General features: G+C 41.6%; 1 protein-coding gene across 1 annotated transcript in view; it reads left to right on the top strand.

Annotated features, from left to right (window-relative positions):
* Positions 1 to 26558, top strand: part of EME1 (essential meiotic structure-specific endonuclease 1) — a 258388-nt gene that overhangs the window by 113445 nt on the left and 118385 nt on the right. Inside the window, exon 5 of the mRNA XM_044084995.1 lies at positions 10320 to 10441. Coding sequence (XP_043940930.1) covers positions 10320 to 10441 — 122 coding nt within the window. The remainder of the gene's footprint in view (positions 1 to 10319; positions 10442 to 26558) is intronic.

Raw genomic sequence — 26558 nt, 5'->3', positions numbered from 1 at the left:
CAAACCTAAATTTCCCATAATTTGAACACACACACCTGTATGTCTAAAGAGTTTATTATTTTCATTACCCATGTGGATGTCATAATTGTTTGTAAATTCTTTTCCTCTGGGTGCAGTCTGTTTTACCAATACAAAATGATCTGCAGTGGTCACAGACTGCAATATAAACAACCCCCTGGAGTTGCAGTATTACTTAGTGAAGTATGAGGTGGTCATAGGCCTCATTTCCCAATCCTTTCCACCATATTGTCTTTCCTAGGCAAAGGGTAGCTGTCAGATTTGTAGATATGTTTTCTGAAATCCACTGCTGAACTGTTCAGTGCTATCAGTCAGAACAGTGGGACTATACCATTCACTACTGGACTCCTAAATAACTCCTATTATTATTATATTTCAATAATCAAAGCTATTTCTGTTTTTTTTTTCTTTTGAACTACAATATCCGGTCTGTTTGCTTCTACCTTCTTAGCTGCTGGCATGGAGTGATTCCTATGTAATCATTACTTCATTATTTAGAACAATCCTTTATGGTTAATTTTTCCAAAGCCTCAAGTGTAACAACCTTGCCACATTGTTATGTCTTTCAGTATACAAACCTTCAGCCATGAGTGTATCACACTCTGCAACAAGATATGTAACTGTTTCTAGTTCTGTATCGCAGAACATACGTTTGTCTGTATCTCCTGTCTTTTCCCATCTGGTGTGTGATCCACTATCTTGGGCTGCCAGTATTCACATTTCATCTTTTAATTTAAATTCACCCCATCTAAGCCATTCACACAACTCTTGGTTAATGTGTGGCTGTTCCAGCAGATCCTTATACTTGTTATAATTGTGATTTTTCCATTTATCTTTTCTTTTTTCATCATCCCGTTCTTTTTTGCACTGTTACCATCTGTTTTTTCAACACGTTTGGTTGGATTTCAGTGCCTTCTTTTTTCCTGGAGACTTCTGCTAAACTAAGCAAAGAGGTCATCTTATACTTTGTTAATGTTTTAGAACTTTCAATATGTTTGGATCTAATGACATCAGTAAATACATATGCAATCCCACAATCTCTGACCTATATTTATAGTTGATTTCAAGGAGGCCCATTCCTCCTTCAGACTGAAAGATAATGGCAAACACTTGTTTTTGTATTTCATTTGATGGGCATGGAGAAATTTATTTGGTTTTGTGTCAAGCTTATCTAGTTTGTTTGTGGCCAATCAGTCACTCCACTCCAAAACAGGAAGTGGAAAGTGCTTTATACCCTGAACGTTATTCCTAGATATCAAAGCAGTTTTCAATATTAATTTTAGTCTTCTAAAGTATTCGTTACAGAACTTTGTTCTATTTTTTTTTTCATGCTGTATTGCTGCCCCTTCATCTGTTCCAAGATATTTGTATACTACTACTTGTTCCAAATCTTTTATATCGCAGTCCTCTCCATGTTTTGTATTTTCTCGAGTCTTCAGTTTTCCTCTTTCAAATGTTGCTTTTACACATTTCTCAAGACTAAATGACATTCCAGTGTCATTTGGGAAGCCTTTAACAACTTGCAGCTGCTCTTTCAGGTGTTTATCTGATGAACTATACAGTTTTAAGTCATCCTTAAAAAGTAGATGATATATCTTTTCACTTGATGATTTTCTTGGAGTTAGATTGAATCCATGACCTAAGCTGTTGAGTAAACCGCTTAACAGATTGAGAGCAAGACAAAACAGTATCGGTGACAAAATTGCCATGAAATATTCCACAGTGGATTTTCACACCCTAGGTAGCAATTTGTCTTTTTTTGTGGTTCAATTGCAAAGTGGTTTGCCATTTCTTTATAGTAACTGTAGTAAAATGTACCAGTATATGATGGATCTTGTACACATTTAAATTTTCTATAATCCAGCAATAAGGAATATTTTTTTACAGGTCTCTGTTATGGTTTGTGTAACCAAAGATAATCCTTTGTTCCATATGAATCTCTCTTATTCCCCTTCTATTCTATGGCCATAATATAATGTTTATCTAAATACTCTATCTTCTTCAATTCCCACATGTAACTTAAATGTTGGGAGACAGGTTATTGGTTGCTTGTTTGTAGGGTGGGTAATCTGCAGGTTCACTTTTAAGTATGAGTATGGTTTCCCCCATTGTCAGCTAATCCAGTGTCATTTTTGGGGTGTACATTGATGCAGTTTTTACTTGAGGCTAAATCACAGTGCAAAGATGTCAACACCATTAACCAAAAGTTAGAAGTATAAAGGTCACACAAACAAACCAACCAGCAAATACCACAAGAAAAAACCTAGCCAAGCCAGAGTCCACAATATGTGGCACCTCAAATCTCCTACAATAGAGGCCCACAGGATACATGCAGATGACTCCCAAGGACATCAAGTGTTGCAGCCACATGGCCTCTGAATGTCCATGACCCTTCACCTTTTCTTAAGTCCTTATGGATACATTCAGGCCAATAAAGCCAAACCCCACTAGTTGCGAACATGCATGCCAAGGCCCTCTCATGATCTCATCAGCACAGCACAAGTGAACTGTTTGGCTATACTTTGGAAACACAGGGTCTTTGCACTCAGCTGATGTCCATAACTATTAATGTGTCTGCAAAATATCCCAACTAACACCCAAACCAAAAGGTAAAAAGGTCACACTGACAAACCAACCAGCAAAAATCGCAGGAAAAACTCAGCCAAGACAGAATCCTCACTGTGTGACACCTCAAAACTCCTGCAATAGAGGCCCATGGGATACACGCAAATGACCCCCCCCAAGGACATAAAGCATTGTAGCCACTTGACTGCTAAATGTCATGACCCTTCACTTTTTCTTTTTAAGTCCGCATGGATACATTCAGACCAATAAAGCCAAACACTACCAGCTGTGGACACACACAACCTGGCCCTCTCATTGTGTCTCCCTTTCATCAGGGTAACTGCAACAGTCAGACCTGTTGCATATATTGTTGGTCATGATATTATGCTGTACTGCATGCATAGAAGAGTATAACTAACACACACACACACACACACACACACACACACACACACACGCGCATGAAAGGTATAGCACCCCTGCTCTTATGCAGCAATGTAAATTGCTTAACACTTTGCTCTGTGTTAATGTGTGCCATACGTTCTTACGTCATGTGTAACCTAATGCCACTTATGATACAACATCTGCAGTGTATGGTCAGATGTATGTTAGCCACACATGATAGCAAAATGCTACGTCTGTACAGTTGTGCGTATACATTACATTTTGTGGAAATACAAACACCATGGTGGCAGCATTACATAACTAGATCATACAGACAATACTTACGGTCCTGAGGGCCCACTATGATGGGGCTGAACATCCCAACCGATCTCACATGCAATCTTCTGGAAGGAGTTGTACATGGCCTGCGCCATGTCCTGAAAAAAATTCCCCATTAGGGCCTTCATTTGTATCTGAAAGACATCCGTTATCACTTCATGGGTCTAGTCCCATTAAATAATTTTCCTTGTCATAGTGGTTGATGTCTCCAGTGAGCAGCAGGAACAGTGTCATGTTCGGGTCTGGATCTGTTGTCATAGTCAGTCCCTCATCCTCCAGGTCCTCTAATTCTGAGTTGCCTGGCAGAAGTCTGACACATTGTCTTCTCCGTAGTCCAATTGACAAGTCACCACAGGTCCCATGCTCTTTCAAGGTAGGTTACTTACTCCCCCCCAAAAAAAAAAATGTATAGAATCTGTGGTCACCGAAATTTACGATTGCATAACATAAACTCATTTTGTCGCATTATAGTAATTTATGACCATATGCAACAGTAACATCATGTAAAAAACATTGTCAGTCATACATTCATGTGCAATACATCTCTATCATAAAATGCGATGGCCATCTGAATACTGAGAAAAACGTGTTATGCAATTAACATGACAAAAAAATACGACAGTAACTGTGACATGTTTGCCGAAGGTATATCACAATACAGTAGTATCATTCCAACGTATTTATCAGGTAATATGGTCCATACTGTGCCTTTACATTGTGTAATATAAATAATTGAGGGTAGCAGGTGTACAGTCAGGATCATGCAAAATTCCTATTGTTGTATTATCAATGTGATTTGATGATATTAATAGAAGGCCATGTATGGGACCCTGTCCATCACATAGTGTCCTTACTTTACTCCAGTGCGTTGCATGTCATGCAATACACATTTTGTCTGAGAAAATGTTCCTGTTACTATTCAGGTATGAAATAGCCATCAGTATGTCTGAAAAATAAATGTCCAAAAGCAGAACACATTTATATGATGATATATCAAGACAAGCATGGCATCACAGTGTGGCATAATGACTAGAGTGCGTCACTGTAGATAAGCAACTAGTGGTTATCTTCTCCTTGTTCAGTCTGAATAGTGGTGCATCAGTATAAATTACAGTGGGATCCCCTATGGGCTTAGAGTTTGGGACTCCACTGAGACTGACAGTACGTGTGCTGTTAGGTGGTCTTTTTTTCTGATTGCATTTGGGCTTGCTGAGGCATAGCTTTGGCAACGGGTGGTCCAGGCAATCTTTGTTGTTTAGGAGGACTGCTTTTAAGTGACTCTGCATACATTAGTCTATGTGTATATTGTGTGCTCTGTCAGGTGGGTGTTGTGCGTGTGGTTTCGACAACCTTATGGGCACTTGTATGTCAGAATTCAGCCGCCAGTATCATTGTGTTAAGTACACCCCTCACATACTGTGCTTGTTTCTCTAAGGATTTAGTCATTGTCAGTAAACATGAAACAATTGCTACATTTTCTCAAGATGCCCTTATCCACCAAGTTGGCTACAGAAGAATGTTGAGGTGTATGTAGAGTTTAGACAAATTTGCTGCATTGTTAGCTGCTGAGCAGAAAGACTGTCTGAAAGAGATTGTTACCAATGTTTCCCAAGTGTCGAAACCTGCTTTAAAGAGCCCTTGGAGGGGGCTGATACTGTTTCTAGTAATGAAACTACATCGGTGGCGGTAAGGTGGTTTGCTTGGCTGCACAGCCAAAACTTTCTGATGAGTTAAAAAAATGAGATATTCAATGCTCTGCTTGATTCTGATTGTATGTTTGATACAGCAGCTGATCAGGTCCTAAAACACTGGGATGGCAGAGATAAACTGATGCAAGGGGTTTCCAAAATGTTTCCTAGTCCAAAGTTTTCCCCCCAGTAAGTAGGATAATTTTCAACAGCTTAAGAAACAGAAGTCCCAGCCAAAAACAAGTTAATGTAATGTCAGGACAAGAACTCCACCAAACCTAAGAAGAAGGGTTTCTTAACCCCATTTTGAACCTATGACTGTGCCAAGGCATAATAACCATCATTCTGAAGTTCCCCTCTGGGTGCCCTGTGTCGAAAACTAGCTCTGAGCAAGGTGGCCTTGTCTGTGGTTTGCATCAAATGGGTGATCAACATCATTGGCAAAGGTTACAATTACAGGTGACAGTGGAAGGAACAACCACCTCCATTCAGGGGGGGTTCCCCCTCTCCTGCCAAACCAGACTACATTCTCTCCTATACTCCAGCAAAATCTGGACTCAGGGGTCAAAGAGCCAGTTTTGGAAATAATGAAATGTTTCTACTCCAGAATGTTCATGGTCTCCAAAAAAGTGCAGTCATGGAGACTAGTGTTGGACCTGTCCTTTCTGAATACCTTTGTCAAGGCCCTGATGATGATACTTCCTGTTCTGCAGGAACACTGTTTCATGGTGACCCTGGACTTGAGGGATGCATATCATCATATCCCCATTGCTCACTGATATCTGAGATTTGTTTTATGTGGTTCGCACTATCAGCTCTCTGCTTTGCTCTTTGGGCTATCCACTGCACCTCGAGTGTTTGCCAAATGACTTGCTCCAATAGTGGCTCACTGCTGGACTCTTGGCATTCACATTTTTACCTTACTTGGGCAACCTGCTGATCTGTGTAGAGCCTGTATCCAAATATTTGGCATCACTAGAAAAGGTCTTGACCTTACTCTGCCAGCTAGGGTTCAAGTTGACCCTTCAGAAGTTGTGCCTGACACCCTCACAAAGAATCGACTTCCTGGGGTGCTTAATACACACCAACAAAAGAATGGCCTTTCTGCCTGAAAACAAGGTCCTGTCCTACCAGACGATATTTCAGGAATTTTCCAGAAGGAGCATTCTTAAAAATCCTAGGACTGGTGGCATCCATTATTTTCATGTTACCAGTGGCCTGTCTCCACATGAGAAAGAATTCAGTGGTATGTATAAAATTGCTGGACCCAGCAACTATGTTCCCTAGAATCCCAGTTGCCACTGCTGGCCTTCATCAGACTACAATTACAGTGGTGGAGAGCACAGTTCAGTATCAGTGTAGGGCTTCCCTTTTTCACAATTTTTCTGAAGCAATCTGTCCAGACAGATTTGTATGACTTTTTACTTAGATAGCTCTGTCAACTGGAGTGCAAGTGCAGTCCATTTGGACACCCAAGGGTGCATGGAAGTACATTAGCATAAAAAAAAAAAATAGCTGGTGGTGATCCATGCCTTGAAAGTCCTTCACCAGTTATGCACTCTAGGTCCTCTTCTTGTGGTTGTGGACAGCACACTGTGATGTGGTACCTCAACAAACAAGGAGGTACAAAGTAATATACCATCTGTACTGGTTGTCAGTGATTGCCTGAAAGCTAGTTTTACAGCATTTTCTGACACTTCGGGCATCATACATCCCATCAGAGCAAAACACAGTGGCAGACAGACTAAGCAGATCCTGGTAATATTCGCAAGAGTGGCAGCTCAAGGCAGTTGTGTTCCAGGATCTTGTCTAGATGTGGAGAACACTTCAAATAGATCTCTCTGCCTCATTTCAAAGCAGCCAGCCAGAGAAATCCTGTTCCAAACATCCTTGTGTTGCTGGATAGAAATGTTCGTGTATGCGTTTCCACCCTTTCTGAATCATTATAAGTACCTTGCGAATCAATGGAAAGAAATATAAAAGATCATTGTGGTGGCCCTGTATTGGCCCAGGCAGTCATGGTTCTTCCGTTTAATAATATTGGTCAATGACGATAACCACAGACTTCCTCACACTCTGGATTTGCTCTCAGTCTCAGGTTGACTGGTGCACTCCACTTTGCAACAAGTACAATTGACAGCCTGGATGATTCACTCTGGACTCTGTTTAGGTACTTGTTTCATAAGGATGTGCAGCAGGTGTTAAAGGACACCAGAAAACCTGCTAATAGAAAAGCTTATGTTTACAAATGGAAGAAGTTTTCTAGGTGGTGCATAAATAGGTACAGAGGGTCTCTTGAGGTTAACATCTCTCTGATTTTGCAATATTTGTGTGAGCCACTTCAGGATAGCTTATATGCATCCATTAAGGTGCATTTAATGGCCGTCTCTGCTGGACTGCTAATGGATGCTCTTCTTTCGGGAACTGTTTTATTAAAAGAGAAAAAAAGGAGTATTGCATATGAGACCCCCCCAGCAAGCAAATTTCTCTTTTGTGGTATCTCAATTATGTTCTGGAAAAATTGACCTTACCGCCTTTCGAACTTGCCACTCAGGCTTAGCTGAACCTCTTAGCATAGAAAACTGTTCTGTTCTGCCATCTGCAAGGTGAGTGTCTAAGCTGGGTGGCGACCTTAACTTATTTTCCATAAGCATAGGGTTGTGTTACAGACTAACTGCTCTTTTGTGCCAGAAGTGGACTCAGAATTCACTTCCAGTCAGTCCATCAACCTCCCTTGTGTTCTTCCCAGAACCCAAGAATAACAGGGGGGGAATAAGTCATACCTTGGATATGTACAAGCATCTCAGGTACTACCTTGACAGAACAAAACCCTTCAGGAGGGCTAAAAGGCTTTTTATTTCCTACATAGAGGCAAAGAAGCATCAGCCTCTCTGTAAGCAAGCTATGCCATTGTTCTCTGGGGTTAGCCGCCATGGCAAGACAAATCAGGAAAGTTGAAGGCAAAGGGCTTTTTCCACTTCAGTGGCATATTTGAAAAGGAGTGGCCTCTAAAAGTATTCTAGAGGCAGCAACTTGTTCTTGTTTACATACATTCGCAAAGCACCACAAGCTGGATGCTTTTTCTAGATCCAGAACAGGCTTCACTAGGACCATTCTACAGGGGCTTCTGGACCCTTATCTTCCTCCTCCCAGATTTGGTAAACTTTGGGAATCTACCTGAATGCTAGTAAAGCAGTGTATTTGTTGAACTTATACAGTTGCGCGAGTTTTCATTTCTTGGAACAGTAAATAGTCATAGAACATACTTCCTTACTGACAGTGCCCACCCACTGTTCCCTTTTTTGGATGTATGTAATTTGGTGTTTGAGTTGCCACTGAGCACTGCTCTGCAATCTTTAATGTGTGTGTGTGCTTGTGAGTGCACGTGTATGTGCTTGCTTGTGCATTTTTTCATTTGGAACATAGATGCTCGCAAAGCTTGTGTTTCCATCTTCTCTTTCTGTGGACCCTAGGAAACTGAAAGGCTCCTGTTGTGGATCTGTAAGGCAGTCCTTGTATGCTAGTTAATTTGTCCATCACACTCACAGACAAGCAGTGGAAGGGGCTCTGAGCTTTAGTAGGTTGCCAGAAGAGGGTAACAGGATACTACTACCCAAATGCCAGTAAGGCAGTGCATTCTACAAACATCTATTGTTACAAGTAAGTAGGACATACGCAACTATACTTTGGGCTTATCTCCAGTTAGGTGAGTCTAAAATAGGGATGCAAAAGCTTACTTATCAGGTATTTCAAACTAAGAATGATGTTTAGACACTTTTTGTTGGTACGGATCAGCACCACAGGAGGAAGTATAATTTTTACTTGCCACAAGCCACTGCAAATCAAAGGATATCCCCACTATATGGGAGTTACAGGCGCTATTAAATGAACTGGCTAAGGAGAAACAAAATGTTTGAAAAGGAAAGCAAGACAGAATTTCTGAATATGTCTTTGGTACCAGTACGTGGATGATGATGATTTAAATATATAGACAAACACAAGTGAAAGGAAGCATCCTTACTAATTAAGGAGCCAGTTTCCAAGACTTGTTTCAGGTCTTGAAAAGTCATTTTGTTCTTTTTAATTTAACAAAACAAACAGTAACATAGGCGGAACTCTGTAGAATCCAAGAGTTTTCCTCAAAAAAATTTGTATAAAATAAAGTTTTATAAGAAATATTGTTACTAGAATTTTAATCCCTGAGGTGTAACGATCCAGGGAAAGTTGGCAGAAATTCGCTCATGAGAAAAAAAAAATGTAGTGGATGCTCTTGATCTCTGTTGTATTTCTGATAACAGAGAGCAGAGGAGCCACAGTTAATGAAGTACTTAACTGATTATTTTCCTTACTGTTTTCAGCCTATATCATAGCTTATTTTAACATTCAAGACTTTCCATTGCTTGTTGAAAATTGTCTTCTGTTGAGGTTTGGTAGTGTGTTTTTAAATAACACTAAAGATTATATATTTGTGGTAATATATAATTATTGACCATTGAATGGGTAAGGTCAGTCCATGAACAAATGGAATAGGTTATTTGAGCACAAAAACGGAACATGGTTAGGTTTAAAATGGCCTGCAAGGACAGCTAGCCTAATACTAAACTATGAACCTATGAGAAATATGATGATGATATAGTATGAACTCCTTTTAGATAATAAATGTGTCATGGATCGTCAGCTAAAGTAAATTTGACATTACGGGTTATATTTTAGAAATCACAGTGCAAGGATGAGTCTTTAGCTCCTACAGTGCTCTTGTTGACAAAGGAGTCAGACCCCCCACTTCCTCTTCACAAAAATAATGTAAATTCAAACAGCTGTGCAAACTAAACATTTATAAATGTGGAAATAGGTGCATGTGCTGCCTTGTAGCATTGTGGCATAACAGCAGTGATTCTGAACTTTATTAATCCGAATAGATGCAATAGCTTTGATTCTGTGCTTAACAATTCTGTTATGCTTTCACTGCTGAATTTATGAAGAGTGTTTACCATTCTCATCTTAATTAATTAAGCTAATAGATTTAATTAGTGGATGCTTTGCATACTGTCTTCTGATCTGCTGTCACTGATGCATTTATCCAGTATATTACTTGATGAAGGATTCTTTCTAATCTGTGAAAAGGTGTTTTTTTGACTAGCCTGCTCGGTCAGTTAACAAATGCCAAATTAAATAAATAAATACACACACGCATATACATTTTTGAAGGCTCTTATGCATTTTTTTTTGTGTTACTTTGACTTCATAAGATTGGAATGTGAGGGGGAGATCTTTGGATGTAAAAAGGTAATGCCCTTTTTTTTTTTTTTTTTTTATCTTTATTAGGAGCGCCATGGTAAACTCCCTGGAGACCAGATATCACTAAACGTCTTCGTGGAAAGTGTGCTGAGTGGAAATGTGAACACCGCTCCTGCTCTGGTAGTTGTAGAGATGGAGAAGTATTTCAGGTGAGAATATTAAATGGTCTGTGCTGTAGTAGTGTTGGCACCTGCTGTCAGAAGTGACTACAGAAAGGTCTGGACTGTAGTGCTTTTTAGGTGATCTAGGTCATTGTTTTGAAAATGAAATTTCAACAGTATAATCATTTTTGCAAGGCTGAATGTGTACAATGTACACAGTGGAGTTGCCTTTCTGTGATTTTACATTCCAGGAATTCAGGTACACTTAGTCACACCTGTTCAGCTTGTATGACTAATGTTCAAATACTTGCATATGAAAGAACTCCCACTATTTAAAATGCATCAGTGTTGCTACTTGTAATACTGTATGGAAGTCATACTGTCTGCTATGTGATTTCTCCTCATTAGCACTACTGGCAGAACTGATTATAGATCAGTATGTGTGTATATACCTTTAAGAAGCTATCCAAGGGCTTGCACAAGTGTATGGCATGCCATGCAAGCTAGACTGCTATTTTGTTGTAAGCCATTGAGATGTAAGCATGTATGTATGTAAGGTCTGTCTGTTAACTAGTTTGTTCGTATTTAATGATGCTGTCCATCCCGATGTGTTTCTATGTATTAATGCATCTAAATGAAAACCCCAGCCTTCTTGTCATGTGTGCTAGAGACGAACGAGCGACATTGATGTTCTAATCTTTTTGCCGAAAATGATGAAGCAAAAGTTGCCATATGCTGCACGCATGGATACCCACTCTCTTACCACCAAAGCAAAGCAAAATTTGTAATATGACACAACTAAAGATATATACACACAGTGAACTGTGCTGATGGTTCTCTGTAACATAATTACTGTTTGGCATAACAACAGATAAGGTAGATTAACATTTCCAGAGATATAATAGCAGAGCATTTTCCTTAATCTATGTCCACATCCCTGTGTATTCTGCTATTCACACTAACTATAACAACTCAATGGTCAGCATCTAAAATTCTTGTGTGGGGGTGGGGATAAAGCTTTATGCTTATTTTTAATCCACTGCAAGGACACCACTACAACTTTGGGGGAAAGTGCCTTTTCACTACTACCGCCATGTTTTATAGTACTGCTGATTTGTTGAACCTCTTCTGGCTCTATCGGTGCTCACTTGCTGAGTTCACATACCTTCCATTGATAACCTTTTTATCCGCATTCTGTTGACTTCACTTCATTCTCTAGGAGTGCTGTTTCTAAATGGAATGAATCCTTTTTTGAATTGCATGCTAAGTATGTATATTCTCTTACCAAATAGTTTACTATCTTGTTTGCATAATGAACTTTTCTACTAGGAGATGTTTGCATACCTGTTAATGACATTAGTATTGTTAACATAAGCTATATACTGTATCTATATTTAACATATAAAGGACAGATAGCATGAGTTTCAGCTGTGGATTTGCCTAGATGAATGACTCACTTGAGTGGTTACTATTTTTATTAGTGTGTCTAAGTTGCTGCACATTAGAAAAAGAGCCTTAGAACAGTGTTGCAGGTTTTACTCTTTGTCGTATATTAAGAGACCTGTATCGCTCTAAATGTGTGTCACAGACAGGCATATGCCTTGCATTGAGCAGCATTCTACCCTTACCAAGGGTGATGCATCAATATGAACCAGAAATTATCAATTTCAATAATTGGCTGAGTTTCTGGTGTTACTCCAGTGGAATCCGATATCTATCAGCATGAGAGGACAAGGTTAACAGACCAATTTGCTTTGCCAGGAATGGTCTACACCTGTCCCTCCTGGGCTTTCAGATATTTGCTAAAACTTTATCCTTCCCCTCAGAGGATGTTATTGCTCAGTGTTACAAGACTAAACAAGAAACCTAACACCCTACAAGCTCTTCTTACTCTGGAGAATGTAGACATCTGTGCTGTTACTAAGACTTGATTTAAAACTGCAGAAAGTACTCCAGCAGTAGAAGGCTAGTGACTTCCACACATTAGACCAACAGCAGCACAAACAGGGGCTAAAGATGGAGTTGTCTCAATCTACATCAACAACAAATACAAATCTAGGTTGGTTAAACAGGATGATGCTCTGGAGTTCATCTATGTCCAAGTCTCCATAGACAAGTTTCCTTACCAAGTCCTGGCCAGCTACGGTTGCCCTGTATGACCCACAAAGCTCACATATCTTACCTAGATCTACTACAGGTGCTCACCATTCAACCAGATAACCTATTCTTGGGAGTCTTAAACTACCTCTCTATAGACTGGGAAACACACCCTGCCTGTAACTCAAAGGCACAACGTTTCATGAACTTTATCAACACAAACACCCTGGACCAGATAGTGTACTCTCCCAACAGAGGCTGAAACATATTGGACCTAGTACTCTCCAACATGGAAGAGCATCGCACCCTGTCCATCCAAACTAATTACATCATTAATAAAACACCCTTAAGAATTCTCCTGATAGCTAGGATCTGTGAACATATGTTGACAGTAATCTGTCATTCAACCAAGATAGTAAGAAAATCATTCGGTTTCACCCAACTCCATAAGCAAGGGTATGGCATCCAGGTCCAAGGAAGTAAAAGTACCACTCTACTCGGCCCTTATTAGACTCATCATTGAGTACAATGCCCTGTTTGCTATGTACCTAACCAGGCACTTTCACTAGTTGGAATACCCTCAAAAGTTCCTCACTGGGAGACTCTGTCCTACATAGATTGCCTTAAGGTCCTATCTCTGTACTCAGTCTCCTACAGGTTACTGAGAGGTGATCTGTGCTTAGCATATAAGGTATTCTCAGATCCATCTTTGATGGATTTCATAAACCTGCAATTCGTATAGCACCAGAAACACTAGATCTAAGGACCCGACCTTTGTCTATGACCTAAATAGAACCTTCTGCAGGGACGGATATGTGTCTCAAAGGATCCCTGCACTATGGCATAAACTCCTCATCTACAGGAAGCAGAGTTCATCCCTGACCCTGTTAAGATGAAACCTTGATCATCGGATAGGAAATCATAAACTCACCTCTGGTCTAGCCTCCATGTCTTTGATGGACAGATGTTGACAGTAAGTAAATTAATCCCCAACTAACATACCCCCACGACATAAGTCTTAGCTGCCTCTATACTAATGTACCCCACCATATAGGTATCCAAGGAACTCTGGAACAAAACCAGGTTGAGTTGCATGATTAGACTTGTAAAGAACCTGGTGGTTGTTATCCTAGTATAAACCTATGAACCTATAAATATTTTTTTCCTTTGTTTAACCATTATGTTTGACTAAGGTTTCCACTTTCATTTTAAAGGCTTGCAAACGACCATAGTTTAAGCTCATTTTTGAATTATCTGTTATAAGGAATTCTGTCTTGAATGTGCTTTATATTGCAGTCTGTATGCAAACTGTAAGTTTATAATCTTGGAAGAGTAAACGTTACAGAACTGTGTAGGTGGATAAGTCACTACATGTTAAGTTTTATTTTCAGAGATTGCTATTTTATGCTAATGTTTAAATTTAAAGCTCTCTTTGTTTAGTCTAGTGGAATGAGCTCTCTGAAGCCAGTTCAGTGGGAGAAGTATCATGTGTCCACATCCTTATTCTGATTAGCATACAGGAGTTGCCTAACTCTGGTACCTTTGTAATGTACAAGTGCCTAGTTACAAATATATTGAAATAATTACATCCACCCTCTGATTTCCTTTATAGTAGAGCTTTGGAGTAGCGATGGTTTCATGCAGCAAGCCAGGAATAATGATTACACAGTGGTCGGGATTCTGTATAATGTGTACTAAGTTGCAGTATTATATTGGATTATTAGCTTTATTAATAATAGGAAGCTAGTGGTATCCATTGTTTAGTTATGCTCTTTCTGCCAGTAAAGTCAGGTACAAAGTTTATGCTTTCTCCAGGTCTGCAGGTAATGAAAGAGAATGAGAAATAGAGGTGCTGTAAGTGTGATCCACATACGCCATACTTGCAGTAAGAGGCCTACCACTTTTTATTTAAAGATTGTGTGTGAGTTACAGGTCCAAAAATGTGGAACCAGGAATACTGCTGTTCTGGGTATATTTCTGTCATTGCACATGGTAATTGGGAAACACTTTAGTCAATCTACTTGTTTCTAAAACTATCAAGACACGTCTCCCAAGATATACCCCTTTTGGGGATATTCAGTGCCATTTGGATGTCAAGGCTGTTGACTCTGTTGCTTTGTGTAAGTTCAGCATCAAGGGCTCTTGATCTGATTACTCACATAGGCGTGTATAAGTTGGGTTGAGAGATGTTTAGTGCTATCTGACTGCAGAATCAGTTTACTCTCTAATTCATTCAGTTTTTTGATGTTAAGTTGTCAATCTCGCCTTCATTCTTGCTGGATGGGTTCGGAGCCGATCCTCGGCTCCGACTCGGCACTTGCTTTAGCTTAGGAACTCCTTTTACCAGCTCGAGGCAACCCTATATCCCATGATGCAAGGCAGAACTACCTCAGATCTCGTTTGCCGCTTAGCGAAAGAGGTCTCCTTTACCAGCAGAGGTAAGTGAATTTCTTGTAAAAGAAAGAGAAGCTTAGTTAGTATTTTTATTCCCCCTTTTTTAGTCATAGTGTAGTCTGTAGTGATTACAGCCCACCCTATTCCCTTGTTTTTTAAACTTTTATAACTTCTTTTAAGCCTTAGTGTAAAAGTTTTAGTTAGGCCTTAAACCCCAGTTGTTAATCCCTTCCTGTGTGTTGTGTGTAGGGGATTAATTTGTGTGTTTGTTGGGGTTTGTCTGTGTTTCTTCCACCTAGGATATGTCTAGGGAAGGCAAGGTCTCAGGCTTCAAGAAGTGTGACTCGTGCTGTCAGAAAATGTCTCTGACAGACGGTCACACTTCTTGTGTTTATTGCCTGGGGCCTTTGCACCTGCAGGACTCCTGTGCTTTGTGTCACTCTTTTAGCCAGAGAGTCCTGCAGGAAAGGAGGAACAAACTTATCCTCCGGGGCTTACTTAAGCCCAAAGGTTCTCCCTCGAAGGCAGGGTCTGGGAAACCTTCTAAGCCACCGAAGGCTCAGGCTTCAGTATCTAAGCCTCCTCCGGTGGCTCCGCCCGTCGAGCTGAGATCGCTCCGCTGGAACCGATGTATCTGCCTCGGTAGTGGGTTCGTGCCGGCTGGCTCCGATACCTTATCTACTATAGCCTTGTCGGCTCCGCTGGAGCCGACACTTTATCCAGCATCGGAGCCGAAACCTTCGGCTCCATCTGGAGTTCAGGGACTTCAGCTCCGATGGCTCCGCCCGAAGAGATCTCGGTCCCCTTCGTTATTGAGTATCCACTCGGCTCCGGGGTCTCCTCTTTTGTCGGAGCGGAGCCATCGGAGCCAATCTTCGAGATCTTCCAGGCTGTCTGACCACGACTTGGAGAGGGTGGTAAGCAGGCTGTTGAAGTCTCAGGCACTGGCCCAAATGCTCCATAGCCTGTCTCATCAGACTACGGCTATAGCCTCACCCCTTGAACTTCCTCCTCCGACTCCACGTCGCAGTTCAGAGCCGGAGCTTCTCGGGACAGCGACTGTTTCGGTGCCGGAGCCGATACATCCTTCGGCTCCGTCATCCTCGGCTCCGATCTCCTCCTTGAGACCTTCCTTGGAGGGATCCGGTCGCCGGGTTTCCGTGTCGGCTCCGAGGGGCTAGTGGCATCGGACCCTTGTCCGACCCCGCCTCCTCTCGGGCTTCGCTTTGGTAAGCTCGGCGCCGACATCGGCCTCGAGCCTTCCTCTCAGTGGAGCCGGGCATTCCTGTTTCCTCGAGCGGGATATTCCGGCCTCCCGGGCAGGGGAGCCTTTGAGGTGATGAGGAGTGTCCTGGCCTCTGAGCCTGGTCAACGGTCCATCCCTCTAGCTCCTCCCTCATCAGTGCCTGCAGACGCCTCTTGCCAGCCTCTTGCTCTCAGGCCCAGGGATCCATCTCCCCAGGTTTCCCCATTGGGAATTTCCTCCTCTTCCGAGGTTTCTCCTGATCCTGCAGGGGAACCCCCTCGGAAGAGGACGTAAGAGGAAACACACAGACTCCCCTGAGTCTACTACATCTGATACCGACTTAGATGACTCGGAGGGTTCCCCACGATCCCCCTCTGAGGATGTCTCCTTTTCAGACATCCTTGAGCTCCTCAAACAGAGGGGGAATTGGCCCTCCATTGACCCCTCCGAGGATGAGTCGGTATACCTGGAGGCTTTTGGATCCCGACCTCCACCTCCTGGTGTCTCCGCCTTCGACCCACTGATGCAGGTAGTGGCTCGGAAGGCGTGGGCGGCTCCAGATTCTGTGGAACCTGTCCCCAGGAGACCATCCAAATTCATCACGGCCCCTTCGGACAAACAGTTCCTTTCCAAGGGTGTCTCTGTGGATGCTATGGTGGTGGCGGCCACTAAGAAGGAACTGGCGGATCCTTCAGTACCTGTCCATCCTCCTAACAAGGATTCTAGGACCATGGACAGGTATGGAAAGCGGATGTTTTCTTCAGCGACCTTTGCTATGCTCGCTGAATTATCTTTGTCACTTCACCAGGCTTCAACGAGATGTTCTCAAGGAACTGGGAGAAGTAGTCCAGGATCCTTCTGCTGCTGGGGCTCAGGAAAAGATTGCCTCGCAGCTTGCAATCCTGAATTCCATATCTAACTCCTCCATGCGGCTCATATCCTATGCGGCCGATGGAGCGAGCAGGGCCGCAGGCACAGGAGTTGCTCTTAGACGCCAAGCCTGGATGCGGCTTTGTAATTTTATGGACCCTTTAAGGTGTCCTTCACTAATACTCCCTTTGATGGTTCGGCTTTGTTCGGACCTCAGGTGAAGGATACCTTGACCAGGTGTGAGCAGGACGGTAAAACTCTTTCTGCCGTTGGAGTCCAGTTTTCCACTCCTTCTAGACCATACCCCAAGGATCAGAAGGGGGGGAAGATGTGGTTCCGTAAAGCCCAAGGAGCTACGCCGGACACACGTGGTCAGTTTACCCCCAGAGGCAGAGGGGGTAACTATAATAGACGCCGCCCTAGAGGCAGGGGCGTCCTCAGCACCGGGGCAACAGGGAGTCTCTTCCTGAGAAGCCCTTTCAGCATCCCTGAGGTGTTGCCCGACTGTCCACCCTTGGAGGCAGTCGGGGGAAGGATTTCGCTGTACCCAGTAGCCTGGCAATCCCTATCTCAAGAGATGTGGGTACAGTCGATCATATCCGAGGGTTACAAAATCGCCTTCGAAAGGTTTCAGACCTCTACAATCCCTTCCAGACATCTCACCCAGTCAAAGGGATTTGGCAGAACAGGAGGTTTCAAAGCTCCTAGAAAAAGAGCCGCCCAGACTGTGCCGGCAGACCAGGTAGGATCCGGCGTCTACTTGAGATTCTTTTGGTCCCCAAAAGGACGGGAGATTGGAGACCAATATTAGACCTGAGCAATCTAAACAGATTTGTCAAGAAGGCAAGATTCGGATGGTCACGCTTCAGTCCATTCTGCCCTTTCTGGGCAAGGACAACTGGATGTGCTCTATAGACCTTCAGGATGTGTACTATCACATAAAGATTCACAGACGCTCCAGAAGGTTTCTCCGCTCGGCTAGGGACCAGTCATTACCAATTCAGAGCACTGCCCTTTGGCCTCACTTCAGCCCCCAGAGTGTTTACCAAATGCATGGCAGTGGTCACAGCTCATCTGAGACGCCAAGGATTCCAGGTGTTTCCCTATTTGGACGACTGGCTCCTCTCCGCCACCACCAAGTGTCAGCTTCTTCAGTCCAGAGACTACACTCTACAGCTTTGCAGGAGTTTGGGAATTTCAGTAAATTTCGAAAAATCTTCTCTGCTGCCTTGCCAATCTATCACCTTTATAGGCGCAGAATTAAACACCGTCAAAATGTTAGCCAGACTAACAGATCAAAGAATTCTGGACATCCAAAATTGCTCGCTTCTATTGCAAAGCAACAAGATCAAAGCCAGATTTATACTGAAGGTTCTAGGTCTCATGGCTGCGGCCATTGTTCTTCTACCACTGGCTCGCTTCCACATGCGCCTTCTGCAGTGGATGCTATTCACGCAGTGGTCGTACCACAGTCTCCCGATGAGGCACGAAGTCTTGGTAACACAGTCGTGCCGAGCTCATCTGAACTGGTGGATATCTTCCCCTCTTCTTCATCAGGGCCGACCCTTTATTCCCCCTCCTGCAGTTGCCACAGTCACTATGGATGCCTCTCTGATCGGGTGGGGGGGGCATTATCAGGGCAGGATGGTCCACGGGACGTGGCAACCCATAGAATACCATCTGCACATAAATGTCCTGGAGATGAGAGCAGTGCTTTTAACTTTGCAAGCCCTCAACGACTTTCTTCCCACGGGGACTATTGCAGTACAGACGGACAACATGTCCGTAGTCTGGTACATCAACAAACAGGGTGGGACCAGGTCCTATCCGTTATGTCGAGAAGCTCTCAGAGACATTTTAGTGTCTTCCTTGAAGTCGTCCACTAGGACTGTTTATGCTAGCAAGTGGCGACGTTTTTCTATTTGGGCGAATTCCAGAAATATTGACCCCTTTACTGCTCCTGTACATTCGGTTTTAGATTTCCTGGCGGAGGTTTTTCATTCAGGATCCTCGTCATCTACAGTCAAAGTACAACTGGCTGCTATTTCCAAGTATCATGTTGGCCTGCATGACAATAACATTATGTCTCATAGGTTATGCAAGGCCTTTCTGAGAGGAGTTTTCCTCCTAAAACCACCTATAAAGCATCCTCCTCCTCCGCAATGGGATCTAAACTTAATGTTGGCATCCTTGATACTACCTCCCTTCGAACCGTCTGCTTCATGTTCTTTGAAGTTATTGACCTGGAAAACTATATTTTTACTGGCTGTCACTTCTGCAAGAAGGGTTTCCGAGCTTCAAGCTCTCTGCATTCATTCCCCTTATTTGGTTTTTCATAAGGACAGGGTATCATTAAGAACTAACCCTTCCTTTCTCCCCAAAGTCGTATCTCAAACCAACATTAACCAATCTATAGACCTACCAGTCTTTTTCCCAAACTATTCAAAGAGCTGAACAGAAACTGCATTTTTGGATGTCCATCGTCAGCTCAGGTACTATTTGCATAGAACTAAACAATTCAGAAAATCGGACCAATTATTTGTCTCCTATGCAGAAAACAGGATAGGTCTTCCAGTATCTAAAGTGACCTTATCCAGATGGTTGACTTCCACTATTTCCTATGTGTACTCTCTCAGAGGCAAACAGCTATCTTCTAAGCCAAAAGCACACTCAACCAGGAGTCTATCCACTTCTGCAGCTTTTCAGGATAGACTACCCATTGATACCATTTGTGCAGCAGCTACTTGGGCTACGCCCATACCTTTGTCTCTCATTACAAGTTGGACTTGGCCTCCAGAGATAGGGCCAGTTTTGGTTCCACAGTTCTCAAGAGTCTGTTCCATTGAGCCACCCGGGATACAGGTGCTAGGGACGCGGTCCCATCCAGCAAGAATGAAGGTGAGATTGACAACTTAACATTTAGAAGTTATGTACCTACCATAACGCTCCATGTTAGTTGTCTTCTCGCCTTCTTTCTTGCGTCCCTCCCTCCTTCCCCCTGGCCTGGACAGATCTTGAAGAGTTCCTATTAGGTTGTTTCCTCCGGAGCCTTCATATGAGGACTTCTATTAGGAACTTGTGTTCCTAATTATGTTAGGATAGTCTTTAGCAGGGTAGATTAGCTACCAAACGAGATCTGAGGTAGTTCCGCCTTGCATCATGGGATATAGGGTTGCCTCGAGCTGGTAAAAGGAGTTCCTAAGCTAAAGCAAGTGCCGAGTCAGAGCCGAACCCATCCAGCAAGAAAGAAGGCGAGAGAAGACAACTAACATGGAACGTTATGGTAGGTACATGACTTCTAATTCTCGTCTCCTCCCCTATGTGAGACTGGTTGTGCTAGTATAATAAAGATAAATGATCTATCGCTTCCATCTACGGGGCTCTTCATATTGCTATTACTAATATCCCCCATGATTCTGAATTTTGGTACACTTCATCCTAGCGGTCTGAATTTAGAGGTCAGTATCAATTAAATTTAAATTAAATAAGTTATTTTAGTGTGCAATATATCTTTAGTATATGTATTTATTGTATAAAAATGTTTTATTTGTATGTTATTAATGACTTTGCATCATGGTTTTGTATTTTGCACTAGGCACTTTAATAAGGTTAATTGGGAGTTAACTGAATTGTGTAGGGGTTCACCTGGTATAAATGATGAGCTTGTGATTTGTATTGTATCCTTTAAGGCGAAAGGCCACAGTACAGATGCATTGGTGGCATTATTAAAGCTCTTTAAAACCATTGGTGCTCCATATTTGTGTATTTTTGGCAATAGATTTGAGTGGTGTATCTAAAGTCTCAGGATATGGGCAAATTTGTGAAGAGTTTTTTATTTACCGTTTTATCTTTTCTGTCACTGATCTGCCTGCTTTACATGCCATGCTTTTAAAGGTATGTGGCAGATGAATGTCAGTGTGCTGCAGAAACACTGCCTGAGGGCTGCTTAAAAGAAAAAAAAAATAAATATAAAACAACCCTTCCTTTTACTTCAGGTATGATCAGCCTTGTGGGTCCGCATGATGTATAGTGTTGTTCAAGGAGCATCTAGCTCAGCAGGGGTCAGCATAGCTGTTCACTAGCATTCTGACTGCATTTTGACTCTGTTCACTAAGGATGGTAAGGCAACCTATGTGGGCTTTTCTCTTCATTGGATTCCATTCTATTTGGTGTGGAAGGAGATGAAACATTTGAAGGGCAAGAATAAAATAGGACCTATCCACACAGCTGTGCATGTTAATTTTCACTCTGAACTGCGTTTATTACCCAGATTGCAGGGGAGCCACATTTTTAATATGGTTCCAGCATGCCATGCAGCCAGTGCAATAGGAGAGTGCTAGGAGCTGGCATCTGCCCCCATGCTATTCCCTCTCTCAGTAAGGCTGTGAACCAGAGGATAAAGCCACTGGTGACCCTCAGGAGCCTATAGTTAGCCACAGGATTAATTGCTACAGTGTTGAATCTTTGCTTGGCTATAATCCCACAGAGGTGGAGAGTCACCATCCATGTCCTAGTTTGGAGAAAAATACCCAGACAGTCATAAGTAACGGAGATTATTACAAAGGGTACAAAATCCTCTTCCCCTTCCTGATTTCATCTGAGATCCATCCTTATCCTTTCTTGATGTTCCCCTCTGCTAGTGGACACAGGCAACAAAAGGAAATACTCAAGCTTTTCAGTAGAACAGACATTCAAATGGTACCTGCCATCTGAGGCAAAGGACTACATTTTATTCCATATTCTTTTAGGGACAGAAAGACAGTCTCGAGCATTCTGGATCTCGGTGCCTAAATAACCTTGCAACAGTAAAAGAAGGTCCCTGGATGTTAGGCAATTGCACAGCTTCAACCACAATGTAGAAAGCAAAAAGTAAGCCAGCAAGCTGTGGTGCTGATACAAATATAAAATATTTATTGCATGTCAGCAAATAACCGGTTTCGGCTATAATGGTTACATAACCTTCCTCAGCGTTTAAAAAAGAAAAAAGATCAAGCTTCCTTTATGCATGACATCAAACACAGCAAACAAACTGATTGGTCAAACTACAGATGTTCATTAAGTCCCGGTGGAAAAAGTCCACCCAATTTAATTATCCACTTCTTTTCTTTGGCATCAAGAATAGTATGCCACCCAGCTTTTGTTGATCTGTTGCCCCCAATTTGTCTATCACCATAAATCTGAAAGAAGCTGTATTTACTTTCCAAGATTCATAGAGATCTTTTTAATCCACCAGGTAGACCGATTGTCTTGGACAGAGGGTCCATCGCTGAGCCCCTTTCACAATTCCTCACCAAATGTCTGCAAACACTATTGAAATGGGTCCATTCTAGAATCAAGGACACTACAGAATTTTTACACATCATTTCTGAAACCCAATTGGAACAAGGATGGCTATTATGTACACTTGATATCAGTGCACTTTACACCAACATACCACATGGGGCTGGTTTGGAAGCCATAGAATACTGGCTATATAAATCAAATCTGTATCAACCTGGTTTCAGCACCTTTCTGATATGCCTCACTGAACATGTCCTTACCAAAAATGTCTTCTTCTATCAGGAGAAATGCTATTGACAGGTACAAGGAACAGCAATGGGGGCATCTTTTGCCCCCATTTACGCGGATCTTTTCATGACATATGTAGAGGAACATCTTATTTATGATAATGAACATAATATTTACCTGGAAGAGATTGACATTTGGAGAAGTTTTTGGATGATTGCTGGAATGTATGGAGATCGGATGTGGATTATTTGATGGAATTTGTGGGCTATCTTAATGAGAATAAATGGGGCTTACAATTCACAGTGAATCATAATTTGGAACAAATAACGTACCTTTATGTTCTAGTCACCAGAAATACAGATCATACTTTACAAACTGAGGTATTTCGTAAATATCCACAATATAATTCCCTTCTCCATGCATCCAGCTTTCATCCACCTCATATAGCTAGGAATATTCCAAAGTCACAGTTCATAAGAATGAGACCTATGTGTTCACAGCAATCTACTTATGAACACTTTAGGAAAGATCTAGCTAATAGATTCTGTGACAGAAGTTACAAAATGGGACATGTTCTGGTTTCAGGCAACTGGGCATCAACATTAAATAGAGAGGATCTCTTGAAATATAAGGATAAACATCAAACAATTAGCTCAGACATTCGGTTGATAACTACATACACTAATGAATAGTGTACAAACACATTGGAACATCTTGTTGACTGACAACAACTTATTGTGATTCCTTCAGGAGAAATGTCGTTTTTCATTGCATAGGGGCAGAAATTTTGGTTCACATCTAAACAATTATAAACGAGGTTCCAGAACCTCCACACCTTCTAGTACACAAACAACTATGATGGGGGACATACTTGTTGAGTGTACACCCTGTGGCCATTGTAGTCACTGCAACGGAATTATGAAATCTAAACAATTCACAAGTAAAAATTTGGGGGATGTATTTTTTATCCAATGTTTTGCTAACTGCAGCAGTGACTGGGTGATTTATTTGGCTACTTGTAGTTGTTCAACATTCTATGTGGGTCAGACCTCGAGACCACTTAGAATAAGGATATCAGAGCATATCAGTGATATGAGGACGAAGAAACCCAGTAGAGCATTATATAAGCATTCCTTAACACATCCTACAGCTTCTTTCAGATTTATGGTGATAGACAAAATTGGGGGCAACAGATCAACAAAAGCTGGGTGGCATACTACTCCTGATGTCCAAGAAAAGAAGTGGATAATTAAATTGGGTGGACTTTTCCACCGGGACTTAATGAACATCTGTAATTTGATCAATCAGTTTGTTTGCTGTTTTTGATGTCATGCATAAAGGAAGCTTGATCTTTTTTAACACTGAGGAAGGCTATGTAACCATTATAGCCGAAACCAGTTTGTTTGTTATTTCTTTTGCTGACATGCATTACATATTTTATATTTGTATCAGCACCACAGTTTGCTGGCTTACTTTTTACTTTTTGCTTTCTAAATAACTTTGCCCCAAAGAGTCCTTTCATATGGTTCTGATGCAGTCCTTCTATCATGTCTCTGCAGGAGAGAGTGGATGTGATTTTATCCAAATATCAGGACTACCAAAGAGACAGAAGGTTTCTTTAGTTTCAGGCAGAGGCCAGTCATTGCCAGATTTGCATGTGTTTATCTGGACTTGGCCTCCACATCCATGGCTTTCACCAAACTATGCCCAGTGTGCCAGGTTATCATAGGCTCCAGAAATTAAAAATTATTTCCCATTTGGGCAACTGACTTCTTTCAGCTTCCACAACTGGTTGTATCATTTGGCAAATGGAGACTGCACTCAGTTTGTTGTAATCCATTGGGGTTGCAGTGAACCTGAAAATGTCTTGCCTACTCTTGGTTTAGGTCCTAAAATTCATTATATTTCCTTTATACCAGAATTTGTTGAGCTGTTTTGTTTCAAGATTGCTGTCTGTTAGCCAAGTGGTTCCCCTATCATAGCCCATCAAGCAGTATTAGCAAAATTCTACCTAAAGCATCTTGGGGGCTTCACGCAAGCAGCAATCGGATTAGAGCTTCGATTTTGGCTAAGTCCTCCTTACAAAAATTATTACCGGTTTAAGAAAATACTATTTAATTTGTTTTCTGTCTAAAAGAGGTATTTCCCCTTTAAGAAACCCAGTCATTTGTTATCAATATGTACAATTTCCTGTCAGGGACTGCTGTTTTTAGCTACTATTATTTAACTAATTTGTGGCCATTTTTGACAACAAAAAAAAGTATGTACTACTTGTGTAAAAGTTTATTTTTTGACCAAAAATTTTACTTTAAGATGGGCAGGGATGTGTTTCATCAGTATAGTACTTCTGTTCACTTCTTGACAACCTACCTGCCATTGCCATTTTATTTTTTTTCCGTCAGTGTATTTAGTATTCAAAGAGGAGTGTCAACAGTGAATTTGTTTGCTAATTGTATTTTTAATTTGTGAAGAGGCTGGGATAAAGAAGTGTGAGTTTGTGTGCTGCTTCTGTACACTCATTGACAACTTGCATTTTGACCAACTCACTTCCGCAACGCTTACTGCTTTTGGCATCTCCTCAGCATGGATACTTCAGTCCTGCTGGTTCCACTCCCAAAGTATCTAGAAAGAAAAAGTACTTGCCAAGGGGCCCTTGCGAGTGCCGCAGGCTGAGTCTATGTCTCAGCCAATAGTGGCCATCAGTTGTTCCACAGACCTCTCACTCATCTCAGGCTTCCTCTAGTGTAGTCCTTTTAGCAATTGTGAATTGTGGACAGCCTTGTCCTCATTGGCTGTTCCACTGTCTGATCTGGGATGGGAGAACCATCTTCACTAGGGCTGGGAGATATTCCAGGAGATTCTGCACAGGTAACCAAGGCCAGAGACCATTAGACTGGTCAAACCATCCCTCCTTTGAGTCTGTCTTCTTCTACAGAGACTGCTATAAAGAAAAAAAAAGAAACAAAAGATTAAACGTGGTTTATTACAAGAAGTTATTACAGCTAAGACTGATGATTTTCTTACCTTACAAAGGCATGCATTACAGGCTATGAAGCCTGGTGTCCAGAAGGCCTTACAGGTGTGCATCCCCTTTAAAAAACTTCCTAAATAAACAGGGTCTGATGATTTTGATGGTGACAGAGACAGGGGCTTCTTCTACAGATTCAAAAGCCCATCTCCTTGTGACGAAAATATTAATTCTTACCCAATTAGTGGGGGAAGTTTATTTTTATATTTCTTTTGGATATTCACTGTATAGTTGTGTGTTTATATGCATTTTGCTTTAAGTGCTGATTTTTTTTAATTGTTGTTTGCATGTTTTTAACTATTTGTCATGTGATTTTTTTATCTTGCATTTAAATATGTTGATAATAGTTAATGTTTTTAGTCCGTCCCTAAAGACATGTTGCCAAGGTGCTAGACAATGTTTTTATTGTTCATCCAGTGTTTTTTTCCTGATATAACTATTATTTTTTAAAGTGATTATATATTTTATGGTGAGCAGATTAAATATGAATTTTCTTGTTAAGACCAACTGTGAATACTTAGTGTGGAGGAATATCTGGGTTGTTGTCTGTAAACTGTGAATGAGCCTGTTGTTAGAAGGAAGATGGATGAAAATGAAATGGATGATCCCATAAAAAGACTGTTTGAAGAAAGGGAATTGAGGCATAATAATGTGTTTGGTTCCCTGAAAGCACATAAAACTGTTCAAATTTCTGGTATAAATAAAGACTTGGTGGAGAATTTAGAGAAGTTATTGATGCCCAAAACAAAGGTACATTTTAACATTATGACATTGGAAAAGTACATAGACTTGGACATCAGTCTTAGGGGCTTTTAAAAAGTCTGAGTACTTTGTTTGGTGATAAAAATGCAAAGAGAGACCTTTTAAAGGAAGTTAGCTGGTGGTGGCAGCACATTGTTACAAAAGAGAGTGGATACAAATCTGGCCGAGAGAGATTGGGTTAAAAAGAGTAAGATAAAGAAGAAAATAGATGAAGTTTATCGACAAACAGCAAGCTCAGTGAGTACGGCTTGATAAAGCTA

The sequence above is a fragment of the Protopterus annectens genome, chromosome 10.part0, assembly GCF_019279795.1.
Source record: "Protopterus annectens isolate FY-2018-M chromosome 10.part0, PAN1.0, whole genome shotgun sequence".
Taxonomy (NCBI): Eukaryota; Metazoa; Chordata; order Ceratodontiformes; family Protopteridae; genus Protopterus; species Protopterus annectens.
This window is presented reverse-complemented; position numbering and strand designations above follow the sequence as displayed.